At 41.5% G+C, this 25,809-nt stretch overlaps 1 protein-coding gene across 5 annotated transcripts in view; it reads left to right on the top strand.

The window, feature by feature from the left end:
• CFAP20DC (CFAP20 domain containing) overlaps positions 1–25,809 on the top strand; it is a 276,940-nt gene that overhangs the window by 112,927 nt on the left and 138,204 nt on the right. For 4 of the 5 annotated variants that reach the window (XM_075549963.1, XM_075549964.1, XM_075549965.1 and 1 more), the window contains exon 6: positions 12,915–13,071. In XM_075549963.1, coding sequence (XP_075406078.1) covers positions 12,915–13,071 — 157 coding nt within the window. Of the gene's footprint in view, positions 1–11,879; positions 11,960–12,914; positions 13,072–25,809 lie in introns of all 5 variants that reach the window. The other variant, XM_075549967.1, reaches the window with a different exon arrangement.

Raw genomic sequence — 25,809 nt, forward strand, 5'->3', positions numbered from 1 at the left:
ATGAGCTATCGTTCAGAATCAATCATTCTGTGCAGATATAACAGAATGGCATGATAAATTACAACGCCGAACTCTTTAGGACGCTTCCCTACTCAAATACCCAGTATTTGTCATTTAAATGGATAAAATTATTCTTTAGAAGTGTACCTTCTTGAACCATAACTCTGATGGAATATGTTATAGCTCTTATTACAAACTGAGCCTCTGGTATTATATTTTTATGAACTGCCCTCAAAGATAATTTTTCCCAGAGATCCAGTGATTTAGAAGGTTTTGCTTTTCACCAGTATTTAGTTACTTAAATGTTATTGTGTGAAAATTAAACCATGGAAGAGGCAGATTTACTTAGATACAAAGCCATTAACAAATACACATAAGAAACAATTAGAGAATGTCTCTTGATGAAATATTTATAGCCTAGAACCCATTGCAAATTTTAATGTTCGTATTAGGAAGCTTGTCCGAAGGTAAGTAAGGAACTAGCTATACAACGTGTAGGGTTCTCTCCCTGCCGCCCAGTCATTCCAGCGCCGGTCCTCTGGGTTTCTGAGACTGTGCCTTTTGATGGGAATGGAAAGCTTCCAGCTGTACAGTCAGCAGCCCAGCACATAGTCACTATGCCACCAGGGCTGCCAGGAGTCGGGATTGGCTGGTCTGGGGCAGTGCATGATTTGTTTGGGTTTGGTTTGGTTTATTGGAAAGTGTGCATGTGTTTTTATCTAATGTATCTGATGGTCTCTCTGAAATACCTGATTTTCTCCGTCTACTTGCCTGCCAATCTAATGTGAGAGTTGAAGAGATGTGGGGAAAGAGCATTACACACCTTCCTAGGTTGTCCTGAATGAATGGGAAGTAGAGACAGCTCGTTCAAGAGAAGCGTGTCCTGGGAAACAGATGATTGCTGAACTTGAGAATCACTCCATTATCAAATGACAGGAACAGACAGGATACTGTTAGGATTACAATGTGGGTACAAGAACTGGACAATAAATCAAACCCAAGCCCACTGACATCAAGTTGATTTGTACTCACGGTGACACTGTATACAGTTTCTGAGGCTGTACATCTTTGCAGGAGCTGAGAGTATCTGCTTTAATCAGGAGAGAGCCTGTGGGGTTTGAACTGCCAACCTTGCCTTCTTAGTATGTACCCAACCCCACCACCAGGGGTTCTTTGGAACTAGACTATCGGGCAGTGGTTCTCAACCTTCCTCATGCTATGACCCTTTCATACAGTTCCTCAGATGGTGGAACCATAAAATTATTTTCGTTGCTATTTAATAACTGTAATTTTGTGACTGTTATGAATCAGGCAACCCCTGTGAAAGGTTCAAAGTCTGGTTCTATCACTTTCAACCTAAGGGCTTTGGGGAAAGTCAGTTAATCTCCCTGTGCTTCAGACTCTATCAAATGTCATGAACCACAGAACCTGCTTCAGAGGGCAACTGGTAGGATCAAATGAGTTATTACTTAGGCCAGTGTCAAGCTCATAAATATTAGTTGATATTGTCATTATTATACTGTTTACTTTCTCTAGACATGACTCTGTTAAATGACTTGTGAATGTGATATCATAATAAACTTCTGAAATTACAGTTCATTTCAAATATTTATTGGGCTTCTGAACAGGCCATGGTTTGTGCTAAATCATATGAATCCAAAGGTGAATGACACGTGGTTTCTCTCCATAGGGAGCGTACAATCTGACAGAGCAGGGCAGGCATACAAGGCACTAGTGAGCGTGAGCTGTGATACACACCAAACACTCTTATGAAGCAAGGGCTGCCAGAAAGAAAGCAGACGTGGCTGATGAGTCGGGGAATGTCACAGTGGAGATACTTGTGCTAAATTGTCAAACATCAGTGGCCTTTTTAATAATATTTTGGGGAGGGCATTATAGTCATTGATAATAACACAAAAGTGTGAAAGTTTGTATCACATTTGGTCTCTTAATTGGATACATGGTTGGGATATACAGAATGGCCAGGCTGGACTGGAAGGCCGCATACAACCAAGAAAGACTTGGAAAGCCATCAGTTGACTGGAGCCTTATAGTCTTCTAAATATTGTTTTTTTCTTTTAAATTTAAACGTCAACAAATTTTATGATGTGCTGCTTACCCCAGCTAAGAAAGTGTGAGATGAAGATGGAGAGACTAAACTCCAGGAGCTCCATATGAATCTGGAATAGGATAATTTCAAGGAGGTAGAAGTGGGAAACAGATTTAAGAGGAAATGCAGTAGAAGAGCCATTGAAAACCCAATGAAGAACATGGCACTGAGTTCATCGAGAGCTGAGAAGTGGCACGGTAGGTGTGTCACCAACAGGGGATGTCCAGTAGGATTTTAAACTTTTATATGAATGCTCAGACTTCTGTTTGTGACCATGACAGAGTAGCTATAGCACCAAATGGTCCTTCCTACTAGAACTGAATTTAAAGCTGGGGGGTGGGTGTCTCTGAAATAACAGTTTTCAACCATTAGGCAATGGGAAGCCTCCCTAAGAAGAGAACAAAAGCGCTGAGCTCCATTGTCCCAAGCTTTCTGAAGACACATTCTGGTGACAGGGACAGGAACCCAAACACAGCGTGATAGGCTTGCTAAATTGAGACCGGGACTGATGTTAGGAATACTGAAGAACCAGAATTTATAGATCAGAGAACCTGAGAAAAGGAACTCTAAAACTTTGCACCAGGTTCCTCTAAAGAAGCACTTCTCAACCTGTGGGTTGCAACCTGGTTGGGGGTTGAACGGCCCTTTCATCGGGGTCATAACAGTAGCAAAATGACAGTTATGAAGTAGCAATGAAAATAATTTTATGGATGGGGCATCACGACCACATGAGGAACTGTATGAAAGGGTTGCGGCACGAGGAAGGTAAGAACCACTGCTCTAGGATCTTTGATCGTTGGCCATCTGTGCATGCACACAATAGGCAGGATAGGCACATAGAGGCTCACACAGGGCTGGGGCCGCATTCAAGGTCTGGCCACAGGGAATAGACATTGTTGAAGAGATTTAGAAGAAATTCTAGAAAGCCACAATAACTAAGAAATGGGTTCATTTCATTCTGTAGATAAGCCACTGTTGATGTGACCTAAGACTTATAAAAGCCTGTATCAAAAAGATAAAGGGGACCTGCAAATAAATTTCCTTCAGGGGCAACATTTAAACCCTTTTGAAAGGACAATAAAAGCAGAAGCTCACCAATATAATAGCTACACTGTCTAGCATATAGTGAAAACTTGTTAGATATGTCAAGTGGGACAACATGACCCTAGCCAGTACAAAATTGATGGAGTGAACATGCACTAACTTGAAAACTGCTGTTATAAGTATGTTGACTCATTTAAAAGACAGTAGGAACACAATGAAGAAACAAATATGGAACCTCAATAGATTGATGCAAAGTAGGAAAATAAATGGGTACTGCAGAACTGAAAAATTATAACATCTAAAATTTACTGAGTGGCTTACTGTTAGGTTAACCAATGGGGCAAACCAGTACAGTTAAAGGCAGGAATACAGAACCTATCCACACTGAATCACAGAGAGGGGGAAATGGAAGAAGATGAGGTATAGACAGCATCTGAGTGACCTGTGGAAACAGTGCCCACTGGTCTAGTTGGTGTTGAAGTGGGATATCAGAAGGAAAACAAGCAGATTGGGAAGAGCAAAAATTTAGAGACGTGAGCTTAACATTTTTTTAACTTAAAAGACACCCACAGATGTAATCATCTCACCAAACTTTCAATTGAATGAGCACACATACGCTGCGCACACCACAGAAATTACACCATACAGTAAAGCTGTTGCCATCAACTTGATTCCGACTCAGAGTAACGCTGCAGGGCACAGTAGATCTGCTGTGCAGGGTTCCCAGGGCTGCAGATCTGTATGGAAGCGGGCCTCCACACCTTTCTTCCACAGAGCGGCTTGTGGGTTTGAACTACCAATGTCTCAGCAGCCAAGTACTTAACCACTGTGTATCATCATCAAATTGTTTTAAGGCAATGATAAAATTAAAATATTAAGCACAACCAAAGCAAAAAAGGCATTATATACAAGGGAACAATGATGAAAGGGGAAAATAATGCCAACTTGAATGGAAAACAACAGAAAAAGATCTTAAGAATCATCTTTAGAGGGTTGGAATGGTAAAACCGACAAAAACCCTGTCCACCTAGAATTTGAACTCCCAGCGACCCAGTAGGCAGGACAGAGCTGCTCTATGGGATTTCCCGGGCTGTCCTCCTGGTGGAGCCACACGGCAAATGGCTATTTCTGCAGAACTGCTGGAGCGGCCCAAACACCAGCTAAGAGATGGACCAGAAGCACTGCGCATGTCATTGAACCAATTAACTGGGATGTCCCCTCAGAACTATGACTTTAAACCCCCAAACCTAGGAACCAAAATCAACGAGGTATTTGTTCATAGTTTTGATAGCTGGCTAAACCCAAGAAACTATTTTCCTAGAATAATCTTTAAACCTGAAGCAGAAACATCCCCCTGAAGTCTGCTCAAAACCAAATAGGTTATCTTAAGTAGTAAGAATGTGTGCTTTGAGCCTGTGTGCAAAGAACTCTCTCTCTCTCTCTCTCTGGGACCAAATGAAGAACAGCCACTCAGAAGATTAGATAGGAAATTGGGGGGCTATTGAGTTTATGTTAAGAGGGGAGGAACGGTTTTAAAATGGACAGTAAATGGTTTCACAACTCGAAGAATGTCATTTCACTGATAGATAGAAAAATGTTGACTTAGTGTATGTCTGCTGTGTATATTTGCAAAAACAACGCAAACTCAGATGAGCTATTAAAAAAAGAAGTTGTCAGCAGGGCTTATCTAAAGTGACTTGCTAAATAGATTAAAGAAAGGAATATTGTAATTTCCTGTTCAAAATTCTTGAACTATTTCAAGGTTACTATTAGGTTTCATGATGTGGCCAGTTAGAGTAAGGTGTTATGACCTTTAGAGAAATATCGAGGATGCAGATTACATATTGGCCTGCTAACTACAAGGTCAGAAACTCGAACCCAACAGCAGCCTCAGGGGGAAAGATGAGACGTTCTGAAACCAAAAAGGGCACTTCGCCTCTGTCCTGAAAGGTTGACTTGATGGCACTGAGTTATTTTGAGAGGTACTTTGTAATACTACAGAGTTTCAGAGGACTCAGGGAGAGCACTCACCTGGAGATGAGCAATTGAAAGATGAGCCTGCTGTTTTATGAAGAGACGGCTTGCATGGAGGGGCAGGAACTGGAAGGGAGACATGGATTACTGAACAGGTAGTAACTGCTTCTATAAGGAACATTCCCTTCCTTAGTTCAAGCAAGAGACAGAACTGAGCTGACTCTAGAAGCTCTAGCAACCTTACCTTTCCCTGACTTTGCAAGACTTGCTTTCCCGTGGAATGTTGTTGCCATACACGTGCGCACATGCACACAAACACATGTAATGAAGACTTCTCTGTCCATGTGGTTGCTTGTATGTTGCCAAGATGATGAAGGCTGTATTATCTGTGTTTCAAATACCAGCAGGGTCACCCAAGATGAACACGTGTCCCCGGAATTTCCAGACTAAGAATAGATTACAAAGCTGTCAAGTTCTGAGGGATCAGCCAATGACACCCTTATAAATAGCCACAGAACATTGTCAATGATATTACCAGAAGATGAGCCCCACTGTTCAGAAGGCACTCAAATTATGACTGAGGAAGTTGGGTTAGTCATAATGATTTGGATGGAGTAGGCCTTCTGGGCCTTCATTTGGTGATGGCACATGACTCAAAAGGAGAACAAACAGTTGCAAACATCTATTAATAATTGGAATGTGAAATGTATGAAGTATGCCTAGAAAAATAAGAAGTCATTAAAATTAAATAGAATGCATAAAAGTTGATTTCCTAGAAATTAGTGTGCTGGGATGGACTGGTATTGGTCATTTTGAATCCAACAATCACATGCTTAATTATACCGGGAATGGCAAATTCTAGAAGAAAGATATTGGCATTCCTTATTAAAAAGCTCATTTTAACATCTATCTTGAAGTACAGTGCTGTCTGTGATAGGATAATATTTATGCACATACAAGAAAATCCAGTTAATATCACTATAGTTAAAATTTATGCACCAATCACTAAAGCTAATGATGATGAAATTCAAGAGTTCTACCAACTTCTTGAATCTGAAATCAATCAAACATGCCCTCAAGATGCATTGGTAATTATTGGCAACTGGAATGGAAAGTTGCAACCAAAGAATAAGAACAGTAAATACTTGGGCAATATGACCTTGCCAATAGAAAGGAATTTGGAGATTACATGAAAGAATTTCACAAGACCAATGATTTCTTCATTGCAAATACCTTGTTAAACAGCATACATGGCAACTATGCACACGGACTTCGCCAGATGGTGAAGGAGACTCCTTATTAGTAGGCAAAGCCAGGCCAGGAGCTAACTGGGGAATAGCCCATTAATTGCTCATATGTTAAGTTTAAGTTGAATTTGAACAAAATGAGAACTAATTTGAGAGAGCCAATTTACCCGGAGTAAATCCCACCTGAATTTTGACTATCTCATGTGGGCATCTCAAGAAAAGATTTGAGTACTAATGACAGAAGACCTGACAAGTGTGAGGTGACTTCAAGAACCCCATACGTGAAGAAAGCAAATGAAAAGATGAAAGTGGATGTCAAAAGAGATTCTGAAATTTGATTTTTATCTAGAGTAGATAAAGCAAATGGAATGATAAAAAAGGTAAACAGAAAATTTCAAAAGGGAGCTCAAGAAAATAAAGTATTAAAATGAAATGTGCAGAGTTGGAGTGAGAAAAACAAAATGGAATAACATGCTTAGCATAATTCAAACTTAAATAACTGAAGCCTGGAATTTCAGTATTCAAAAATTCTGTGGTCACAGTATTGAATGATGCAGGAAGCATCTAAAGAAAATGGAAGGAATACACAGAGTCACTGTACTAACCATATTCAACCATTTCAAGAGACAGCATATGATTGAGAACCAATGTTACTGAAGAAAAAGTCTAAGCTGCTGTAAGGTCATTAGTGAAAACAGGGAACCAGGATGTTAAGGAATGTCAGCTGAACTGTTTCAACCAGCTCATCAAGCATTGGAAGTTCTCACTCACCTATGCCAACAAATCGAAAGAGAGAGAGCTGTCTGGATCCACAGTGATCCATATTTGTACCCATTGTAAAAGAAAAAAGGGACCTGCCAGAATGCAGAAGTTACAGAACAATATCATTGATATCACATGCACGGAAACTTTTGCTGAAGGCCATTCAACAATGGCTGCAGCAGTATATTGTCAGGGAGCTACCAGAAATTCAAACCTGATTCAAAGAGAATATGGAACAAGGGCTGTCATTGCTGATGTCAGATGGATCTTGACCGCATATAATACCAGAAAGATGTTTACTTTCATTTTATTGATTATGCCAAGGCATATGACTGTGTGGAGCATAATAAACTATGGGTAACATTGAGAAGAATGCGAATCCCAGAACACATCGTTGTGCTCTCGTGGAACGTGGAACTGAGACATAGGCCTGACACATGGCTGTGGTTCAAGAACAAGGAAACACTACATGGTTTAAAATCAGAAAAGATATCCATATTATCCAGTCAACGTGGTGAACAAAAAATTTGAGAAGCTGAACTATATGGAAATGACTCTGGCATCAGGACTGAGGAAGGCTTTTTAGCAACCTGAGATAGGCAGATGACATAGCCTTGCTTGCTGAGGAGGACTCGAGGAACATATTGAGGAAGATCAAGGATTGCAGCCTTCACTGTGGACTGCAACTTAATGTCTAGAAGACTACAATCACAACTGGACCAGTAAGTCACATCATGATGAGAGGAGAAAAGGATGAAGTTGTCAAGTTTTTTTTCTTGCTTGGATTCACAATTGTGTTAGGCTGGTTTAACTAGTGAAACAAATCCAGGGACACTCATATATGAGTAAGAAAGAGCTTTCTGTCAAGAACCTTTCTATATCAGGAAAACACCCCAGCCCAGTCAGATCAAGTCTGTAAGCCCGATATGAGTCCATACATCCTCTTCAGACTCACGTAGCCACACGCAGTGATACAAAATGCAGGAAGATCACAGCCTAGTGGGTGCAAGGTCGCGTAGATCTAATGACACAGTTCATCACAGGGCTCTGGCAGGTCTCAGAATGGCTTGCCAGCAAGAAAGTGAAGGCAGAGAGAGGAGGGGCCAGCCTCCAGAGAGCCATTTATCTGCATTGCACCTCCACAGAAGGTCATCATTCTGCAACCTGATTGGTAGGCTAACCTCCACGGTATTGTCTTATATTTGCCATGTTGGCACACACACAAACTGTCACAACAATCAGTGTTCATGGAAGCAGCAGTCGAGAGATCAAAAGGCATGTTGCCTTCAGTAAATCCGCTGCACATGACCTCTTTAAAGTGTTGCTTTGAGGACGAAGGTGTGCCTGACCGAAGTTAGGGTATTTTCAGTTGCTTCAGATGCATGTGAAAGTTGGATATTGAGTGAGGAAGACTAAATAAAAACCAATACATTGAAACAGTGGTGGAGCAAAGAATATTGGAAGTACCCTGGACTGCCATATACCGTGGAAAAATTACAGCCAGCAGGTTCCTTAGAGGCAAAGACAACGAGAATTCGTCTCACATACTCAGACATGCTCTCAGGAGAGATCAGCCCGTGAAGGACATCATCTGAGGTCACGTGGAGGGGCAGAGCACAAGAAGAAGGCCTGCAACAAGCTGGATCGACACAGTTGCTGCAACAGTGGGTTCAGGCGTAGGAACAGTTGTGAGCAGGACACAGAACCAGGTGGTGTTTCATTCTGAGTCACTGTGTCCAACAACATCAACAATTACCCGTGAACTAACTCATCACTACCACCCCTCACTTTCCCCTCTCACCCAGTATGATAACTCAGCACCCCTCTCTCACCCACCAATCAGGGGTCGGTGGGGTGGGGGGGCACAGGCTGCAGTGCCCACGGCAGGGAGGAGAGTCTCTGCCTGGGCTAATAGGAGATAGGAGGAGGTGGAGCCAGGGAGGACCACAGTGTACTGGGCTCTTTGCAGAAGAGGGGACATGGTCTGGGTGAGGTGGTGATCCGCTGGCCAGCAGGGAGGTGACAGCTGGAGTTACCACAGTGGGTGACACCAACCCATTACTGATGCCGCTGACTAGCCACCCTTCATTCATCCACCATCCCGTCTAGTCAAGCCAAGTTCATTATCACATACCACGCAATTTGCTCTCCTGCTTTTGCTTTGCTCAGACTCCTTTCCTCTCCAAAGACCAACGTATCCTTGTGTCTTGGGAATGTAGTGTTACTCTTGAGGCATCTACAAAGAAAACAATTTTTCTGTATGTATCAATAATTTACTGTCACCTCTCTTACTTTTCTACCATAAAAAGAACCTTAGGTTCTCTTACATATTAAAAGGAACATTTCTAAATAGAAAATGTTTGCCTTAAAAAAAACTATAATGTTCTTTATCAAGTGAAAATAGCTTTGAATTTTGCTAGATTTATAGAATGATCTTTGGGTAAACTGTGTTTCTAAACAAATTATTGAAGAGCTTGGAATTTTAAAAGAATCCTAGACTGTTTTAAATACGGCTTTTCATTTCAAAAATTATTTTTCCTACTTTTGTCCTACAGTCTTAAACATATCTTAATTTCTTACTAAATAATTATTTTCTCCTTTTTCTTTAACTCAGACCATTTAGAGAACTCCTTTGATGAAGTATTGAGGAATCTAATTGTTTAATGGGCAGAAATTAGTCCCAACAAGTGTACTTTTAAAACTGGCAAATACCAGGAATTTTACAAATTCTTTAGAAGAATCTATTTCTGTACAAAAGGATAATTGGTTATAAGTAGACAGGACTGGCCACAATTTAAACACAGCTTCTAATTTCATCCATGCTTTTTCCCCCTTACATCTAACAAATATAAGTGGCTAATTGTGATTAAATTAGACCCTTGATGGAACGATTGGCTTCTTATCCCTGATTTTCAAGATTTAAGTGGTCTAACGCACCTGCAATTAGCTCCCTGCTAGCACACTGCCTGCAGACTGTCATCACCAGCCGTGCCGCATGATGGAAACACCATGGTGAGATGACCCATGTGTGTAGCGCAGGTTATGATGAATCATAAGCAATTTCTAAGAAACTTGAAGCCAAAACCAAGAAAGATTTATGGAAACAGGAAAATGAGGTTTGGGCTGCTTGAGCCAGATAATTGTCTCAACTCTGAACTTGCTATATATGAAGGGGTGCCCCCCAAACCCAGAATTTTTCCCCAAAGCCATTTATTTATTTATTCATTTAGCTAGTTATTTGTTTATACAAAACAACCTCATCTTAAAGTACTCTCCTTTATACTTAATACTGCAATTCCAATCTTGGGGACATTTTTCAAACTCATCTGTTTGAAATGCAGGGATGACTGACAGCACCTCCTCATTTCTTCACCTTTTCTACTTCGTCAAATTGCTGTCCTTTCACATCCCTCTGCATTTGCGGTTACAAAAAAAAGTCACACAGAGCAAGGTCAGGTGAATAAGGTGCGTGGGGAAAAAGAGGCATGCTGTTTTTTGCCAAAAACTAGCATACTGACATAGCTGTGCAAGCAGGTACATTGTTGTGGTGGCAAAACCAGACCCCTGTCTGCCACAAATCGGTCTTTTTGGTTGCAAACTGTTAAGCAATCTCTTCAGAACCTCTAAATAGAAAGTTTGATTAACAGTCCGACCTGGTGGACCAAACTCCAAATGCACTATCTCCTTCACATCAAAATAAAAACACAAAACAAACAGATGAGCATCATCTTGATCTTTGATTTCACTTGATGAGCTTTTGGGAGGGCAAGGTGATGATGGCGGCTTCCACTGGCTTGATTGATGTTTGCTTTCGAGGTTGGAAGAATAGTACCACATCTGGTCACCAATAATGACCTTGGGGAAAAAGTCAGGGCACTTCAGAGTTGTTCTTTCAAAGCTTGGCATGTTTCCACTCGACTCTCATTTAGCTCGTCAGTCAGAATCTAAGGCACAAATTTCGCATCCACCCTTCTCATTCCCAAATCTTCTGTTAAAATTCGCTGAACTAGCTCAAGGGAGTCCAGATAACTTTCCTGTATCTTCAATAGTCAGTCATTAGTCTTCAAGCACAAGTGCATGAATTTTGTTGATGTTTTCATCCATTTGGGAAGTTGACAGGTATTCTGAACAAGGTTAGCATCAATCAACATTTCACCTTTTTTTGTTGTTTTTTTAAATGTTTTATTAGGAGCTCATACTACTCTTATCACAATCTATACATACATCAATTGTGTAAAGCACATCTGTACATTCATTGCCCTCATCATTTTCAAAACATTTGCTCTCCACTTAAGCCCTTGGTATCAGGTCCTCTTTTTTCCCCGCCCTCCCCGCACCTCCCTCCCTCATGAACCCTTGATAATTTATAAATTATTATTTTGTCATATCTCGCCCTGTCCAACATCTCTCTTCACCCACTTTTCTGTTGTCCATCCCCCAGGGAGGTAGTCACATGTAGATCCTTGTAAATGGTTCCCTCTTTCCAACCCACTCTCCCTCCACCCTCCAAGTATTGCCACTCACACACCTGGTCTTGAAGGGATCATCCACCCTGGATCCCCTATGTTTCCAGTTCCTATCTGTACCAGTGTACATCCTCTGGTCTAGCCAGACTTGCAAGGTAGAATTCAGATCATGATAGTGGGGGCGGGGATGGGGGAAGAATGATTTAGGAACTAGAGGACAGTTGTATTTTTCATCAGTGCTATATCGCACTTTGACTGGCTCATCTCCTCCCCTAGGCCCCTCTGCAAGGGGATCTCCAGTGGCCGACAAATGGGCTTTGGGTCTCCACTCTGCACTTCCCCCTTCACACACTATGGTAAGAATTTTTGTTCTGATGATATCTTATACGTGATTCCTTCGACACCTCGTGATCGCACAGGCTAGTGAGCTTCTTCCATGTGGACATTGTTGCTTCTGAGCTAGATGGTCACTTGTTTACCTTCAAGCCTTTAAGACCCCAGACGCTATACCTTTTGATAGCCGGGCACCATCAGCTTTCTTCGCCCCATTTGCTTATGCTCCCATTTGTCCTCAGCGATCGTATCATGGAGGTGTGCACTCAATAAGGTAACAGAAGGACATTGGGCCTCCACTCAAGTACCCCCTCAATGCAAGAATACTTTCTTCTATTAAATTGGCACTCTGATGCTCACCCTCCGACACAACCACGGAAGCCAAAGCGGGTGAATAAGCAAACGTGGTGAAGAAAGCTGATGGTGCCCATCTATCAAAAGATAATAGCATTTGGGGTCTTAAAGGCTTGAAGATAAACAAGTGGCCATCTAGCTCAGAAGCAACAAAGCCCACATGGAAGAAGCACACCAGTCTGTGGGATCACGAGGTTCCGAAGTGATTAGTTATCAGGCATCAAAGAGCAAAAAATCATTTCACCTTTTTTGAAGGCAGAAAACCACGCATACACTTGAGTTTCTCCCACTGTGCTGCCCTGTAAGCTGCGTTCCACATCACAACAGTTTCTGCAGCATTTTCCAGAGCAGGAGACAAAATATCACAGCCACACACTGTTCTCTTAAATCAGCCACCACAAAAATAGGTTTAAGCGAAACTGCTTCCACAAAAAAATTCACTGTGAGCAGAGAGAACCTTCCCAGGTGACTCAACTCCTAGCGGGAAAAAATGCACACTAGGAAAGCTCCACCCAGCAAGGCTTTTTTCCCCGAGGTTTTTGTGAGGGTACCCTCTTGTATAAGTGACTTGTTTATGTATGTGATTGTGGAAGATAATTACTCTTTTTTGCTACTCTATTTCAGTGGTGCAATCTATGCGTTGACTTGGTAGCCTTCACCAGTGAAATATTCAAGGGAGCAGTTTTCCAGTCACTGGATGGGATTATTGTCTCAGCTAACTGTAAGCTACGAAAGATCTTCACTTTAAAATCAAAGCCTCAAGACACTGCTGACAAAGATGGTATGTTCACGTTGCTGTCACGATGTTCAGTTTCTGATGTGCTTTAAAATTAGCCCTGCCTTTGGAGAGTAGGAGTGCCTGGTGTAAGCAGTCTGATTTCATGTCTACTGAGTTAAATTTGTCTATAATCATGCTAATTTCCCCCCATGGGTCATATGTTTATTTTTACTTATGCTGAATGTCACAAAAATGTCTTAAGGTTTCCTTTTTGCAGTTTTTTTTCCATTTGATTATAAAAGCACAACTTGCCATCTGAACTTCTCAGGATTCCTAGTTGCAAATGACAGAATCCTCTCCAGGTTGTTGAAAGAGAAACAGAATTTATTTAAGGAAATATAGAATCTCAAGGCGACCCAGAGAAACAGGTCTGGAGGTTACAGCCCAGGACAGATCTAGCCTCACTACAGGACCACTGCAGGGAAGATGCTCCCCACCCCCCACAGCAATGGCTACTGGGCAGAGACTCTAGAAATCACACCGTAGTGCTTGGTTCGAGACTGTAGCATTTTTATTGCTGCTGCTCCTGAAAGCTGGATGTCTTTCCTGCCGCCCTCATCACAGTGCAGGCTCCTTCGTGTTTTCCCTCTCCTGAGCAAAGTCTGGCATGGTAGCATCTGATACATGGGGCCCAGGCGACGTGATCAAGGGAGATTGGGTAAACACTTGGCTGAATCCTGAGTAGCAAGGCAAGGCTCTGTACTTTCTTTTCATTTTGTATATATTTCATAAGGTCTCTTGGAAGACATCATTTTACTTTTCTAGTGGTCATGTTAAAATAGGGGGAAAAGTTGAATCGTGCCTATTTATTTCTTGAGAAACTGGAAAGAGGTTAGTTATCCTATAATTAATGAATATACTCAGCTATCAGGAATCCAAAAGACATCAAAAACTCCCTTGCTAATGAGAGTTGAAACAACTGACAGGATTGAAAGAATCCGGATGCTTATCTTTGATTTCTGCCTTGGATTGTTTTTAACCAAATGGGTTTTTCTAGAAGCCTAGAAAGCAGATCTACACATAAGATGGCAAAGGTGACTTCTTAGAAGTTGGAGATAGATGATAGGTTCCCAAACTGATGTGGCCTACCACCGCCTTTTCAGAAATAAATAAATATTCAGTATCCCCTGGCAATGAAAACCTTTTGTACTCTCGTCCACAATCCAGGATAAAGTGTAAGCATCTGCTTTTGCAACCTCCCCCAACCTGATCATTCCAGCACCACCCCAGAGGTGGTAGTGCCCACCTTGAGAAACACTGATTCCAAACTGTACACCTATGCTCCCTCCAGAGGAGTGTTAGAAAAACCATTGCATGACTCACTGTGAGTTTCATGTGATAATCAAACACAGTAGTGCATTATGAACTCACCAAAGGGATCGTGAGCCTGATGGCTCCTCGTCTTTTGTACCACTTAAAGGCTCTACAAGAAAGTAAAAGACTTCATTAAAAATAAAAATAGTCCCCAACTAATGAGAAACTTCAAAAATCCTAAAAATATATGTGCATTCTATATCAGAATGCTGGAGGTGAATCGTAACCTAATTAATAGTTTTTAAATAAATGTAAGAAAATTTGGGATCACACATGGCAGTTAAAATACATCTCTTTATCTCTGCTCCCTCTGCAAACCTCACTGAAATGATAATCTAATGATAAAAAGAACGTAAACCCATCAGGATACAGAGTATAGGAGAGAGACACGAACAGATAGATGTGCCCACATTTCCGCAGGACTGGAGAGTGACAGCTGACTTAGAAGAACAGAGAAGGCTGAACCCTTTGTGCTTGTCAAATGAGATTCACAATAAAACCCCACTGAACCCCAAGAACTGGCAGTCCTAGGCACTCCCTGAATGTAAGCATAAAAGGGCAAGGCTAAACAGATTAAATTTCTGTATGGGTTGCTATAGGGCAGCACATCCTCCTGTTCAAACCCGTACATGTAGGCAGCAGATTGTATCGATTCTTGGAGAAGCAAGTCAGGGAGCTTCTGAAAGCTGGCCCATTGGGTATATAATAGACACCACAACAAAAGGAAGAAGGAGCCCAGGGGAAACGTACGGTAGAGGGAACTCAAGGGGCCTTCCGAGAGTTCAGGAAGAATGGCATGAAAGGATAGTCTAATTTTTCCATGAACTTTTTGAAGCACCTTCATATGTCATTTATTTCAGAGTTGAGAAAAGATTATCTGTAAAATGAGAATAGAAAAGGCTGTTTGTTCTTGAATTCAATAAACATTTATTGAAATATGTTATATTTACTTAGATGTTACTCTATTATGAAATTTTTATGACAGAAACATTCACAAATAATTAAGTGTGCAAACTGAGGCATTGCCATAAAATGAACACACTCCGGTGACAGAACATTTCAAACATTACGAGCCTCCTCGAAGCCCCACTCACATCACCACCCTCTCTCTTCTCCTGAGATGTAGTCTCTCTCCTGACTTCTAATACCATCTGTTATTGAACTGTTTTAGCAGCAGGATCATATAGTACATATTATACCATGTACGCATTCTTTCACAACTATCTGTTTGTAAGATTCATCTCTGGCCTGTCCATAGCTACAATGTGCTTATTTTCACTTTGATACAGTGGGTCATTGGATAACTATATTTACCACAGTTTATCCAGTGTAGGCTATTATGAATAATGAGACTTGAACATTCTCCAGCCGGTGTCTTGGAGAATCTATACAGATGGTCCTCTGAGCATTTATCTAGGTGCCTGACTTTATACTGTAATATTCATTCATTCTTCTGTGGAATTTGTCCTTGGTGTTTATGATCGTTGTTGTGGAGAGACTGCACAGCCGCACGTACACCAATTCATCAATGTGCCCAGGAACAATCCAGTGACACTGATGACATTCTCCCATCTGCCACCGTCCTCACCCTCTTTTCAACAGTGCTCCTCCTCCATTACATGAACATGTTGCCCCTGCATTGTCCCATCCGATCTTTCTAGTTGCTTTTGTCAATTCCATCCCATATAGCTGGTTCTTAAAAGAGAGCAATGCTTGTGGTAGACATTCTTTACTAGTTAAACCAAATTATTGTTTGGTTTTAAGAAAACATCTGAAATTTGGGGCTTAAGGTTTAAAGATTATTTCTGAAAAATAGTTTAAGGATCTTATCCAGTGTCAGTAACTCCAGAAATTCTGTAGTCTGAGAATTTGAAATTAGGTTCTTCAATTTTCTTTGAGATCAGGATTCTTCTTTAGAATCTTTGATGAAAACTTCTCAGCAATGATAGCTAAACACTATCCAGTTCTTCAGGTCTCATGTGTTAGCCTCACATTCTATATTCTTCCTGCAATTCCAGGCTCTAAGAAGCCTGGTGGCACTGTGAGGGGAGCACTGGACTCTTAACCACAAGGTCAGTGGTTTAAATCCACCAACTCCTCCATGGGAGGAAGGTGAAATTATCTGTCCCACAAAGATTTGCAGTCTCAAAGACCCTCTATGGGGTCACTCTGAGTCGGAATTGGGTGAGTGATGTGGTGGATTCCTGTCTCCTTCTTTCTTTGTTGTTCCAGGTAAATAGAGACCAATTTGTATGCCTTTTATAGTCTCTTCCAAGCTATTAAGACTCCAGGCCCCTATGCAACAAACTAGAAGATAAAACAAAAGCACTAAACATTATTTCGGAACAATTAACTGGGATAACTCATACTACTTACTATAAGCTGAAACCTCCAAAGTAGGAAATCAAATCCCATGAGGTGTTTGTTTGTATATAAGCAATCACAGCAGGAGCTCTTTAGTTGTTGTGAAAATCTGTCAGAAATCTGCTGCGAATTCAACTTCATAGGGTACAACATTTTGACAACAATATACTTTGGCACGTTTAATTTCAGATATATTTTTATTCCAGAATTTCCACATGTATTTTTCAGACTTTTCATGCTTCCGCTGAAATCTTCTGTTTTTATCTAATTTATCAAATATATTAATCAAAAATTATTTTAAATATATGGCTCATAACTCCAGTATCTGGTTTGATATTAGTCTGTTTCTTATTGTCTGAGTCCCCCCCACCTGCCTTACCTCCCCACACCCCCCATTGGTCTTGTAACTGATCCACCTGGTAAGTTTTGAGTGAATGCCCACTGTTAGCATAACTAAATATAGAGTTATTTTGAAACTATATTATATTGTCTTCCTCCAGAGATACGAAAACAAAGCTTAAAAAGAAGAAACCCAAGGGATTGAAAATAGGAGGGGTATGAAGAGTATTAAAGGTTGTTTAAAATGTTGGCGATCAGAGTAAAGGAAGTCCAAAATGATACACTAGAGAAAACAGAAAATAAAGAGATGTGATATTTCTCAAAATTGAAAGACGATGTTTTCAGATTGAAATGATGCCTCATATACCCAGAAAAATTAATGTAAAAGGTTTAAGATCATGAAATGTCAATGCAGGAGAGATAAAGAAAAGATTCTTTAAGCTTCCAGAATTAAAATAAACAAAAGACAATCCCAGAGGTCACACACAAAGGATTAGGAATAAGAATGACATTTTACTTCATAACAAACATTAGATAGTGCTAGAAGACCAGAAAAATTCTAAGCAAAACAAATTTTCAACCTAGAGTTCTGCATTCATCCAATCAATTGAATGAATACAGAATATAAAGATGTCTGAAGAGATGCATGATATCAAAATTTTAATTTATTTACATCCTCTCCCTTGAAACATCTAGGACAGTGGTTCTAAAGCTTCCTAATGCCACGACCCTTTCATACAGTTCCTCATGCGGTGGTGACCCTCAATGATAAGCTTATTTTCGTTGCTACTTCATAACTGTAATTTTGCTACTGTTATGAATCAGGCAGCCCTTGTGAAAGGGTCGTTCGACCCCCAAAGAGGTCACAACCCACAGGTTGAGAACCGCTGATCTAGACGATGTTCTCCACAAAAATGAAGGAATAGATCAAGAAAAAGGAATATATGAGATCCAGTAAACACGGGCTTTTATCCAGAAGAAAAGCAAAGGTAATTTTTAGGATTGCAGTAGAAAGAATCTACAGAGTGGAATTTGAGCAATTAGTCTAGATTTTAGCAGGAAATAAAAATCAGGTGGGCGTTGTCAGAAAGGGAACCACTGGAAAGAGTATGATGGGTCTGACCATGGAAAGTAAAAGCACCGGGATGTTAGAGTACTGCTATGGGAATTAGGAGGAATTATGTTCCACATGTCGAAAGCCCATGTCAAAGAAAAGCAATAGTAAGGATCAACTCCAAGAAAAGCAAAAGCTATGCAGAAAAGAAATGTATTCATAGTTCATATATGTAATGAGTTTATAGATGCAATACATGACTCATATATAGTAATGTAAATACTGAAAAATTACCTAAAATTATGAAAACTCATATTGAGAAGAGGCAGGGAAGGGGGAAAAACTGTGTGTAGGGAGGTTGAGGGTGTGTACGGGACGGAATCTTCTTTTTCCAACAATAGGATAAAATTATATCACTATATTTCTCTATATCTACATAGAGAGATGTAAAGACTAGAAGATGTAGGTGGCACATTTGAAAATAACTGCTTCTGAGTTATGGGGTTTGGAGATAGGTAGGACAGGAGGCCAACAGTAGGGGAATTATTATTTTTTCTTATTATATTAAAAGTTTGAGCAAAACACATACATTATTCTGTTTACAACTTAATTTTCAAAAAGGTATTGTAACCTATCAGAGATTCCAAGAACAAGCCAGTGGGCTACTTTGGTTCAGATTGCAGAATCCTTCTCCGTGCAACCGCGCAGATGACCCCAGCTGTTCGGCACAGGTGGAGAGGTAGCAGTGACTCGGGTTACTGCGGAGGATCACGGGGTAGTCCTCCCTTGGTTTCCAATACTTGATTTTGTACAAACAAGTACTTAGCCCTATCTCTATGCTTCAGTTTCCTCGTCAGTAAAGTGAAGATACTAATTGTTCCTTCATTAAGTAAAGTATTCGTATTATATCCCCAATGAAAGCATACTGTCTGTAAGCTAAGTGCATCTAAGAGAATTTAAATTGGCATTGCAGCGCCTAAAGACCTAGGTCAATGTTCCCATGGTCCATTGCCACGATCATTTACCAACTCAGTGGTTTCGTGTGAGTCCTGAATAGCTGTGAACATTGTTTCCTCATTAGTTAATGCAGGATCGTCGTGAAGATCCAGTCCAATACAAACATATATGGGAAAGATGTAACGTGCGGAGTACCATGCAAACATGAAGCATTTGTGAAGTGCCTCCCACACGAAACTCTGTTCAGTCCAGGATGCTCAGAGTCCCTGCTTTAAGGAGCCCATGGTTCAGCAGGGGACTAGACATTAACACCTGGTGGGAACAGCCATCATGTGCTCAGAGAATAGTAGGTGGAAAGCGTCTGGGGTGCTCACTACTTATTGGAAACAGCCATTTGGCCAGACATTGGGTTTTCCCAGACTGGCCAAGTTCTCAAAAGAAAACTTTTGATGGTTACTCTGGACTGTCAACTGTTGAATTTGTCAAAACAAAGCCCTAGAACGGACAAACAAGAAAAACTATAGTCTGCTTGTATGAAAAGACATTTAAACGTACATGCACTCATACACGAAGATCTTATATTTTTCTATAATTTTATTGGGGGCTCGTACAGCTCTTATCACCATACATACATACATACATACATTGTGTCAAGCACATTTGTGCATATGTTGCCATCATCATTTTCAAAACATTTACTTTCTACTTGAGCCCTTGGTATCAGCTCCTCAGTTTCTCCCTCCCTCTTCCACCCTCCCTCCCTCATCAACGCTTGATAATTTATCATTTTCTTTCATGTCTTCCACTGACCGATGTCTTCCTTCACCCACTTTTCTGTTGTCTGTCCCCCGGAAGGGGGTTATATGTAGATCATTGGGATCAGTTCCTCTTTCTGCCCCCCACCTTCCCCTTACCCTCCTGATATCACTACTCTCATTTCCAGTCGTGAGGGGTTTTATTTGTCTTGGATTCCCTGTGTTTCAAGCTTTTATCCATACCTGTGCACATCTTCTGGTCTAGCCAGATTTGTAAAGTAGAATTGGGGTCATGATAGTGGGGGAGTGGTGGAAGCATTAAAGACCTAGAGGAAAGTTGTACGTTTCATCGGTGCTATACTGCATTCTGACTGGCTCATCTCTTCCTTGTGACCCTTCTATAAGGGGATGTCCAGTTTTTTACAGAGGGGCTTTGGGTCTCCACTCCGCACTCCCCCTCATTCACATTGATATGATTTTTTGCCCTAGGCCTTTGATGCGTGATACCTGATCCCATCAACACCCCATGATCATACAGGCTGGTGTGCTTCTTCCATGTGGACCTTGTTGTTTCTCAGCTAGATGGCCGCTAATTTATTTTCAAGCCTTTAAAACCCCAGATGCTTTATCTTTTGGTAGTCAGGCACCATCAGCTTTCTTCACCACATTTGTTTATGTACCCATTTTGTCTTCAGTGGCCATGTAGGGAAGGTGAGCATCACATAATGCCAGGTTTTTAGAACAAAGTGTTCTTGCATTGAGGGAGTACTTGAGTAGCGGTCCAATGTCACATGGAAGATCTTAATCTCAAAATAAAGGCTACCAATTTTATCACAGAAAAAAAAATTACTTACAGATGTGCTTTATACAATTGATGTATGTATATGTATGGACTGTGATAAGAGTTGTATGAGCCCCTAATAAATTGTTAAAAAAAAAAACATTACTTGTTACATCAATATCTGCCTATAGACTAGTGTTAGAATTATACTTACTTTTAAAAAGGGCATGGGCTACTCTATATTTGCCCTCATGACGAGATCACTGGACATATGAGTGCTATACCAAAGTGTGGTGAAGAACTCAGATGGTGCCCAGCTATCAGAAATAATAGTATCTGGGGTCATAAAGACTTATCTTAGAACAAGCCCAACTAAGTGAGGTGACAGTCAAGACCACATGGAAGATGCATGCGCACTAGCCTTATGTGATCCAAAGACTGTAAGTAAAATCCAAGTCTGGAAGAAGACTGTGGATGACAATGAAAGCCAAAAATCCATGAGCAGGGTCCCCTCTTAAATTAAACCTGAGAATCCCCTCCGACCATTGAGAAGACATGTGCATAACCTTGCTATCAGACAGAGCGCATTGGAAAGCTGACGAGTACAGATGTGAGTAGGTTACAATTGAACACCTTATCATTTGGTCTCCATTTTGATTCATTTTAACTTTGTTCTGGTTTTTACGGCTTTCTATTCTATTTCTCTGTTGGGTTCAATAATTCATTGCAGAACTCACAGACAGTATTCATAGTTATGGGGTGTATTAGTCTGGGTAGACTAGAGAAACAAGTCCATGGACATACATGTATATACAAGAGCAATTGAACATTGAGAAAGCATCCCAACCCAGTCCTGTCCAATTCCATAAGTCTGATATTAGCCCATATGTCTGATACCTATCTATAAAGTCCTCTTCAGACTCACGAAACACATGCAATGATGCCAAATGCAGGACGATCACAGACCAGTGGGTAGAAAGTCTTTGGATCCAGTGGCATTGTAAGCATCCAGCACTGGCAGGGGTCTCTACGTGGCTTCTCCGGCTTCAGAGGTCTGGTTGCTGTCAGGGTAGGTCCATGTGACTTCTCCAACTTGGGGCACTAGCGTAGTTCCATGTGTCTTGCCAGCTGCAATGCCTCCCGGGGAGTGGCAGAGAGAAAGGTGTCTCCCGTCTCCAAGGAGGAAGTATCGGATTTCCCAGAATTCTCAGGAGAAGGCCATGCCCACACAGAGGCCTCAGTGGCTATGATCTGATGGACAAGCTAGACTCCACCCCTACACTCTTAATCCTCAAATTGACAAACGATTGTATATCTACCACATGGGGTTAATTTGGGCAATAATGCTCGGACATGCTCAGGAATTTCTGAGACTACAGCCTTTAGTCACCCACTGGGTCTGAAACTGAATTCACCCCCTTAACTCTTCTACCAAATAATAACCATGTCTCTAAGGAAAAGACCAGTCCCTAGAGAAAAGACACCATACTTGATAAGAAGGCACAGTAAGACACAGGAAGGCTCGTAATGAGACAGATTGACACAGTGGTTGCGACAATGGGCTCAGGCCATTATGAGGGGTAGGAGGATGGCTCGGGGCCAGGCAGTGTTTCATTCTGCTGTCACTGTGAGTCAGAACTGACGTGACTGCACCTAACCACAACAACACACTCTGAACAGCCACGACAGATCTTTAGTAATCATCCATGTCAGATCACAATGGCAGCATTTACCCAAGGACTGCGTTCAGAAGGGTTAGGCAAGAAGGAAGGATGGAAATAGGAAACATGGGAAGGAAGTGGGATAAATGATGTTACATTATAGGGATTGCAATCAATGACATGAAACAGAAAAACTGTGTTTGAAAACGTTGAATAGAAAATGGATCTAATGTGTAAACCTGCACCCAACTCACATTAAAACTGTAGGAGAAGGAGAAGTAAGAAGAATACTCAGGATGCGGGTCTATCAAGACAGAATCCTCTCACCTGTGCCTGCAGGCACACTTTCCCTGTGGCCCTCAACCTAGCATTGCAGAACACTTATTGCTGCCAAGGACTGCTCAAGGACATCTCCTTCCACCAGCAAATCTCCTGCATGAGGGCATTTACACTCTGCCTCCTCCAGTCTCCTGAGTCTGCCACTTCTGCTGCTCCCGCTGCTGCCTTTTTCTGCTGCTGCCTCTAGCCTTCTCCAGAGTCACAGCTCTGCTTCCTAGATCAAAGACATTCAGCACATGGACCTCTGGTCCAAAGGGCACACTTACTTCTAATTCTTCTTTCTTGATGGTAGTGAGATCCTCATTTCTTCCTCTAGGATGGCTCGTTTTAAACCTAGAGAGATTGCGAAACTAATCAATTCCCTCATTAGGGTTTGCTGTGGGCATGGTCTCAATCCACAAGGGTGTGATGTACCTTATTTACATTATTAGCAAGCTGCTCCATCCCCTTTGTGCCACAAGCACTGCATGTTTGTGTCATCTGACCGAGTCATTTGATGAGAGTTCAAAGTCTGCAGCTAAACTAAAAAGAATAATAAATTCACTGCTGAGGCATCGATTTTGATTCATGGTGACCCTTTAGGACCAAATAGAACTTCCCCAGGAGGTTCCAAAACTCTTCATTTTTACAGGAGTTGTATGTTAGTCTGGGTAGATTAGAGAAACAAATCCTTGGACACACATATGTGTATAAGAAAGAGACTTACCTTTGCACAGTGGCAATATCGAGGCATTATCGAGGCAATATCGAGGCAATTTCCGAGGCATTATTATTGCTAATTTTTAAAAAAGAAAGACATTTATATATAAAAGCAATTCAACATTGACAAAACATTCCAACCCAGTCCAGTCTAAAGTCCTGAGTCCTGTATTAGCCCATATGTCCGACACCAATCCATAAAGTCCTCTTCAGACTCACGAAACACATGCAATGATGCCAAATGCAGGAGGACACTCACAGGCTGGTGGCTACAAAATCAATGGTGATAGAAGTATCTCAGTGCTGGCAAGGGTCTCCACGTGGCCATTCCAGTTCCCAGAGCTGCATTGGTAGGTCCATGTGGCATCTTCTCAGGGATGCCGCGCAGGAAGTCCACCTTGTCAGTAGAGAGTGTCCAAGGGAGTGAACTGAGAGAGATAGTGTCTCTCACCTCCAAGAAGGAATTGCCAGATTTCCCAGAATTCTAAGAAGGCCATGCCCACACGGAAGTCTCATTGGCAGATTGACAGCCTAGACTCCACCCCTACACGCTTAATCCTTAAATTGACACCAGATTAGGTGCTACCACAAGTATAAAGCCTCATCTTTCTCTCTCAGAACAGCAGGTGGGTTCAAACTGCTAACCTTGCAGTTAGCAGCCTGACAGATAACCATTATGCCACCAGGTTATATAATTCACTATATCAGACTAATTTAGAGACATTAACTTTCAAACTGCTTCTCGAAGGCAAAATATTAATTTTTCAAGCAATGAATGCAAACAGAGAATACATTTCAGGCAAAGGGGAAAACAAGTACTGTCACTTCTTACTGATCAGTAGTGTTGGGTTCCAAAGACCAGACCATTACGTGAAAGTCAGCATTATGAGAAATGAAGGACGACCACATCAGGTCACTAAATGGAGGATATTTAAATCATTACCTACGTGTCAAACCATTATCATGATCCAGCCAAGCTGACACAACCCTATCCACCACAACCAGGGATGCTATCAGCCCCCACTGCCAGATGTGAGTCATGAGTGCACAAAATAGTCAGAGAGGAGCTTTTTTCACTTTTGTCTGTGTGACATCTCAAATAATCAGATAGGCGATACGTAAGAAGCAGATGTAAATATAATGGCATGGCATCCTGAAAAGGACCAAGGAGGGTGGAAGCTATCGTGTAATATGGTGTCATATGACACTGCTATGCTACGTTCTTTGGGTGCCACAGAGCTCTAGATCCATGTTGCTATACTTAGAGTTCACTTGTGTAATTGTACACACTAGAAATATTAATACTACAAGGATTCATTATGAAGACCACTCTGAAAAGATGGCAAAGGACAGCACACCACATGCCAAACCCACTGCCAGTAAGTCTGTCCAGCATCGCATAAGGCCAATGCATGAGTGTGCCGGGCCCAGAAAGGAGGCCACAGAAGTGATGGTGCTGGTGGAGCCCGTGATGATGAGAACATGAAATGTCCGAGATGTCGACACTATTCCAGCACTTTAAGGATCATAGCCTCCTCACGAGGGCAACTGAGGCACCCAGACATCAAGTGATGTTCCCAGTGCCGCACAGCTGCTGGTTGCCGTGCCCTCGCCGTAGGGAGCCCGAATCTGCACTCTTCGTTATCTCAGTGTGATACCACTCACGGAAGGGTAGAAAAGCAAGGGGCTGAGGGGGGGCATCATTGTCATTGAATAAGAGCACCAGGATTTGGTGACTAGTGTGGTCTTGGAAATGCCTGTTTCACAATAAATCATGACTCTCCCTTTGTCTTTCCTTCTGATGGAAGAATATTTTCTTCTGTGTAGCTAGACTGGCCACCAAAGTATTGAGACCTATGTCATAGAGACCTTTCTGTCCCATTTCCTACAAACCACGCTGGGGTTTCATTCAAAAGTAGTACTTGAGCTCAGTATTCTGTTGTCCCCGGCTTCAACTGTTAACAAATGTTTCTACCAGAAATCAAAACCCCACTTTTCATTTCGTCAACTCCAACTTGCAACTGCTGATGTTTTAGGAGTAGATTTCCAGACCCTTCTTCGGGGACTCTGACGTTTGGTTAGTAACCAAGAGTGTTAACCACTGGAACCACCAAGAAACTAAGGAAAACTAGGAAATCTTATGTAATTCCTGCGCTGGGCTCTGTTTATACAGGGGAATCAAATAAAAAGTGAATTCTATTGGAAACTTGCACCAAGCAGTTAACCAGTTTTTCACTTGTCCAGTGGATGACTAATGCAGGACAAGTAGTTAAGCAGGCTGATTCAATTTAGTTGATTATTTTTATGGCTCCTTTGGGAAAGTGAACTGGCATTTAGAGGTAGCTGAATGACTGAATTTGATGTTTAGACAAACAGATGCATAATCGGTAGCTAGATGGATGATAAGAGAGAGACAGGAAAGAAAAGAGATGAGGAAGGATAGACGAATAAATTGTGCTCTGGTATTTTATGCCAACG

Source organism: Tenrec ecaudatus, chromosome 5 (genome assembly GCF_050624435.1).
Source record: "Tenrec ecaudatus isolate mTenEca1 chromosome 5, mTenEca1.hap1, whole genome shotgun sequence".
Classification (NCBI taxonomy): domain Eukaryota; kingdom Metazoa; phylum Chordata; class Mammalia; order Afrosoricida; family Tenrecidae; genus Tenrec; species Tenrec ecaudatus.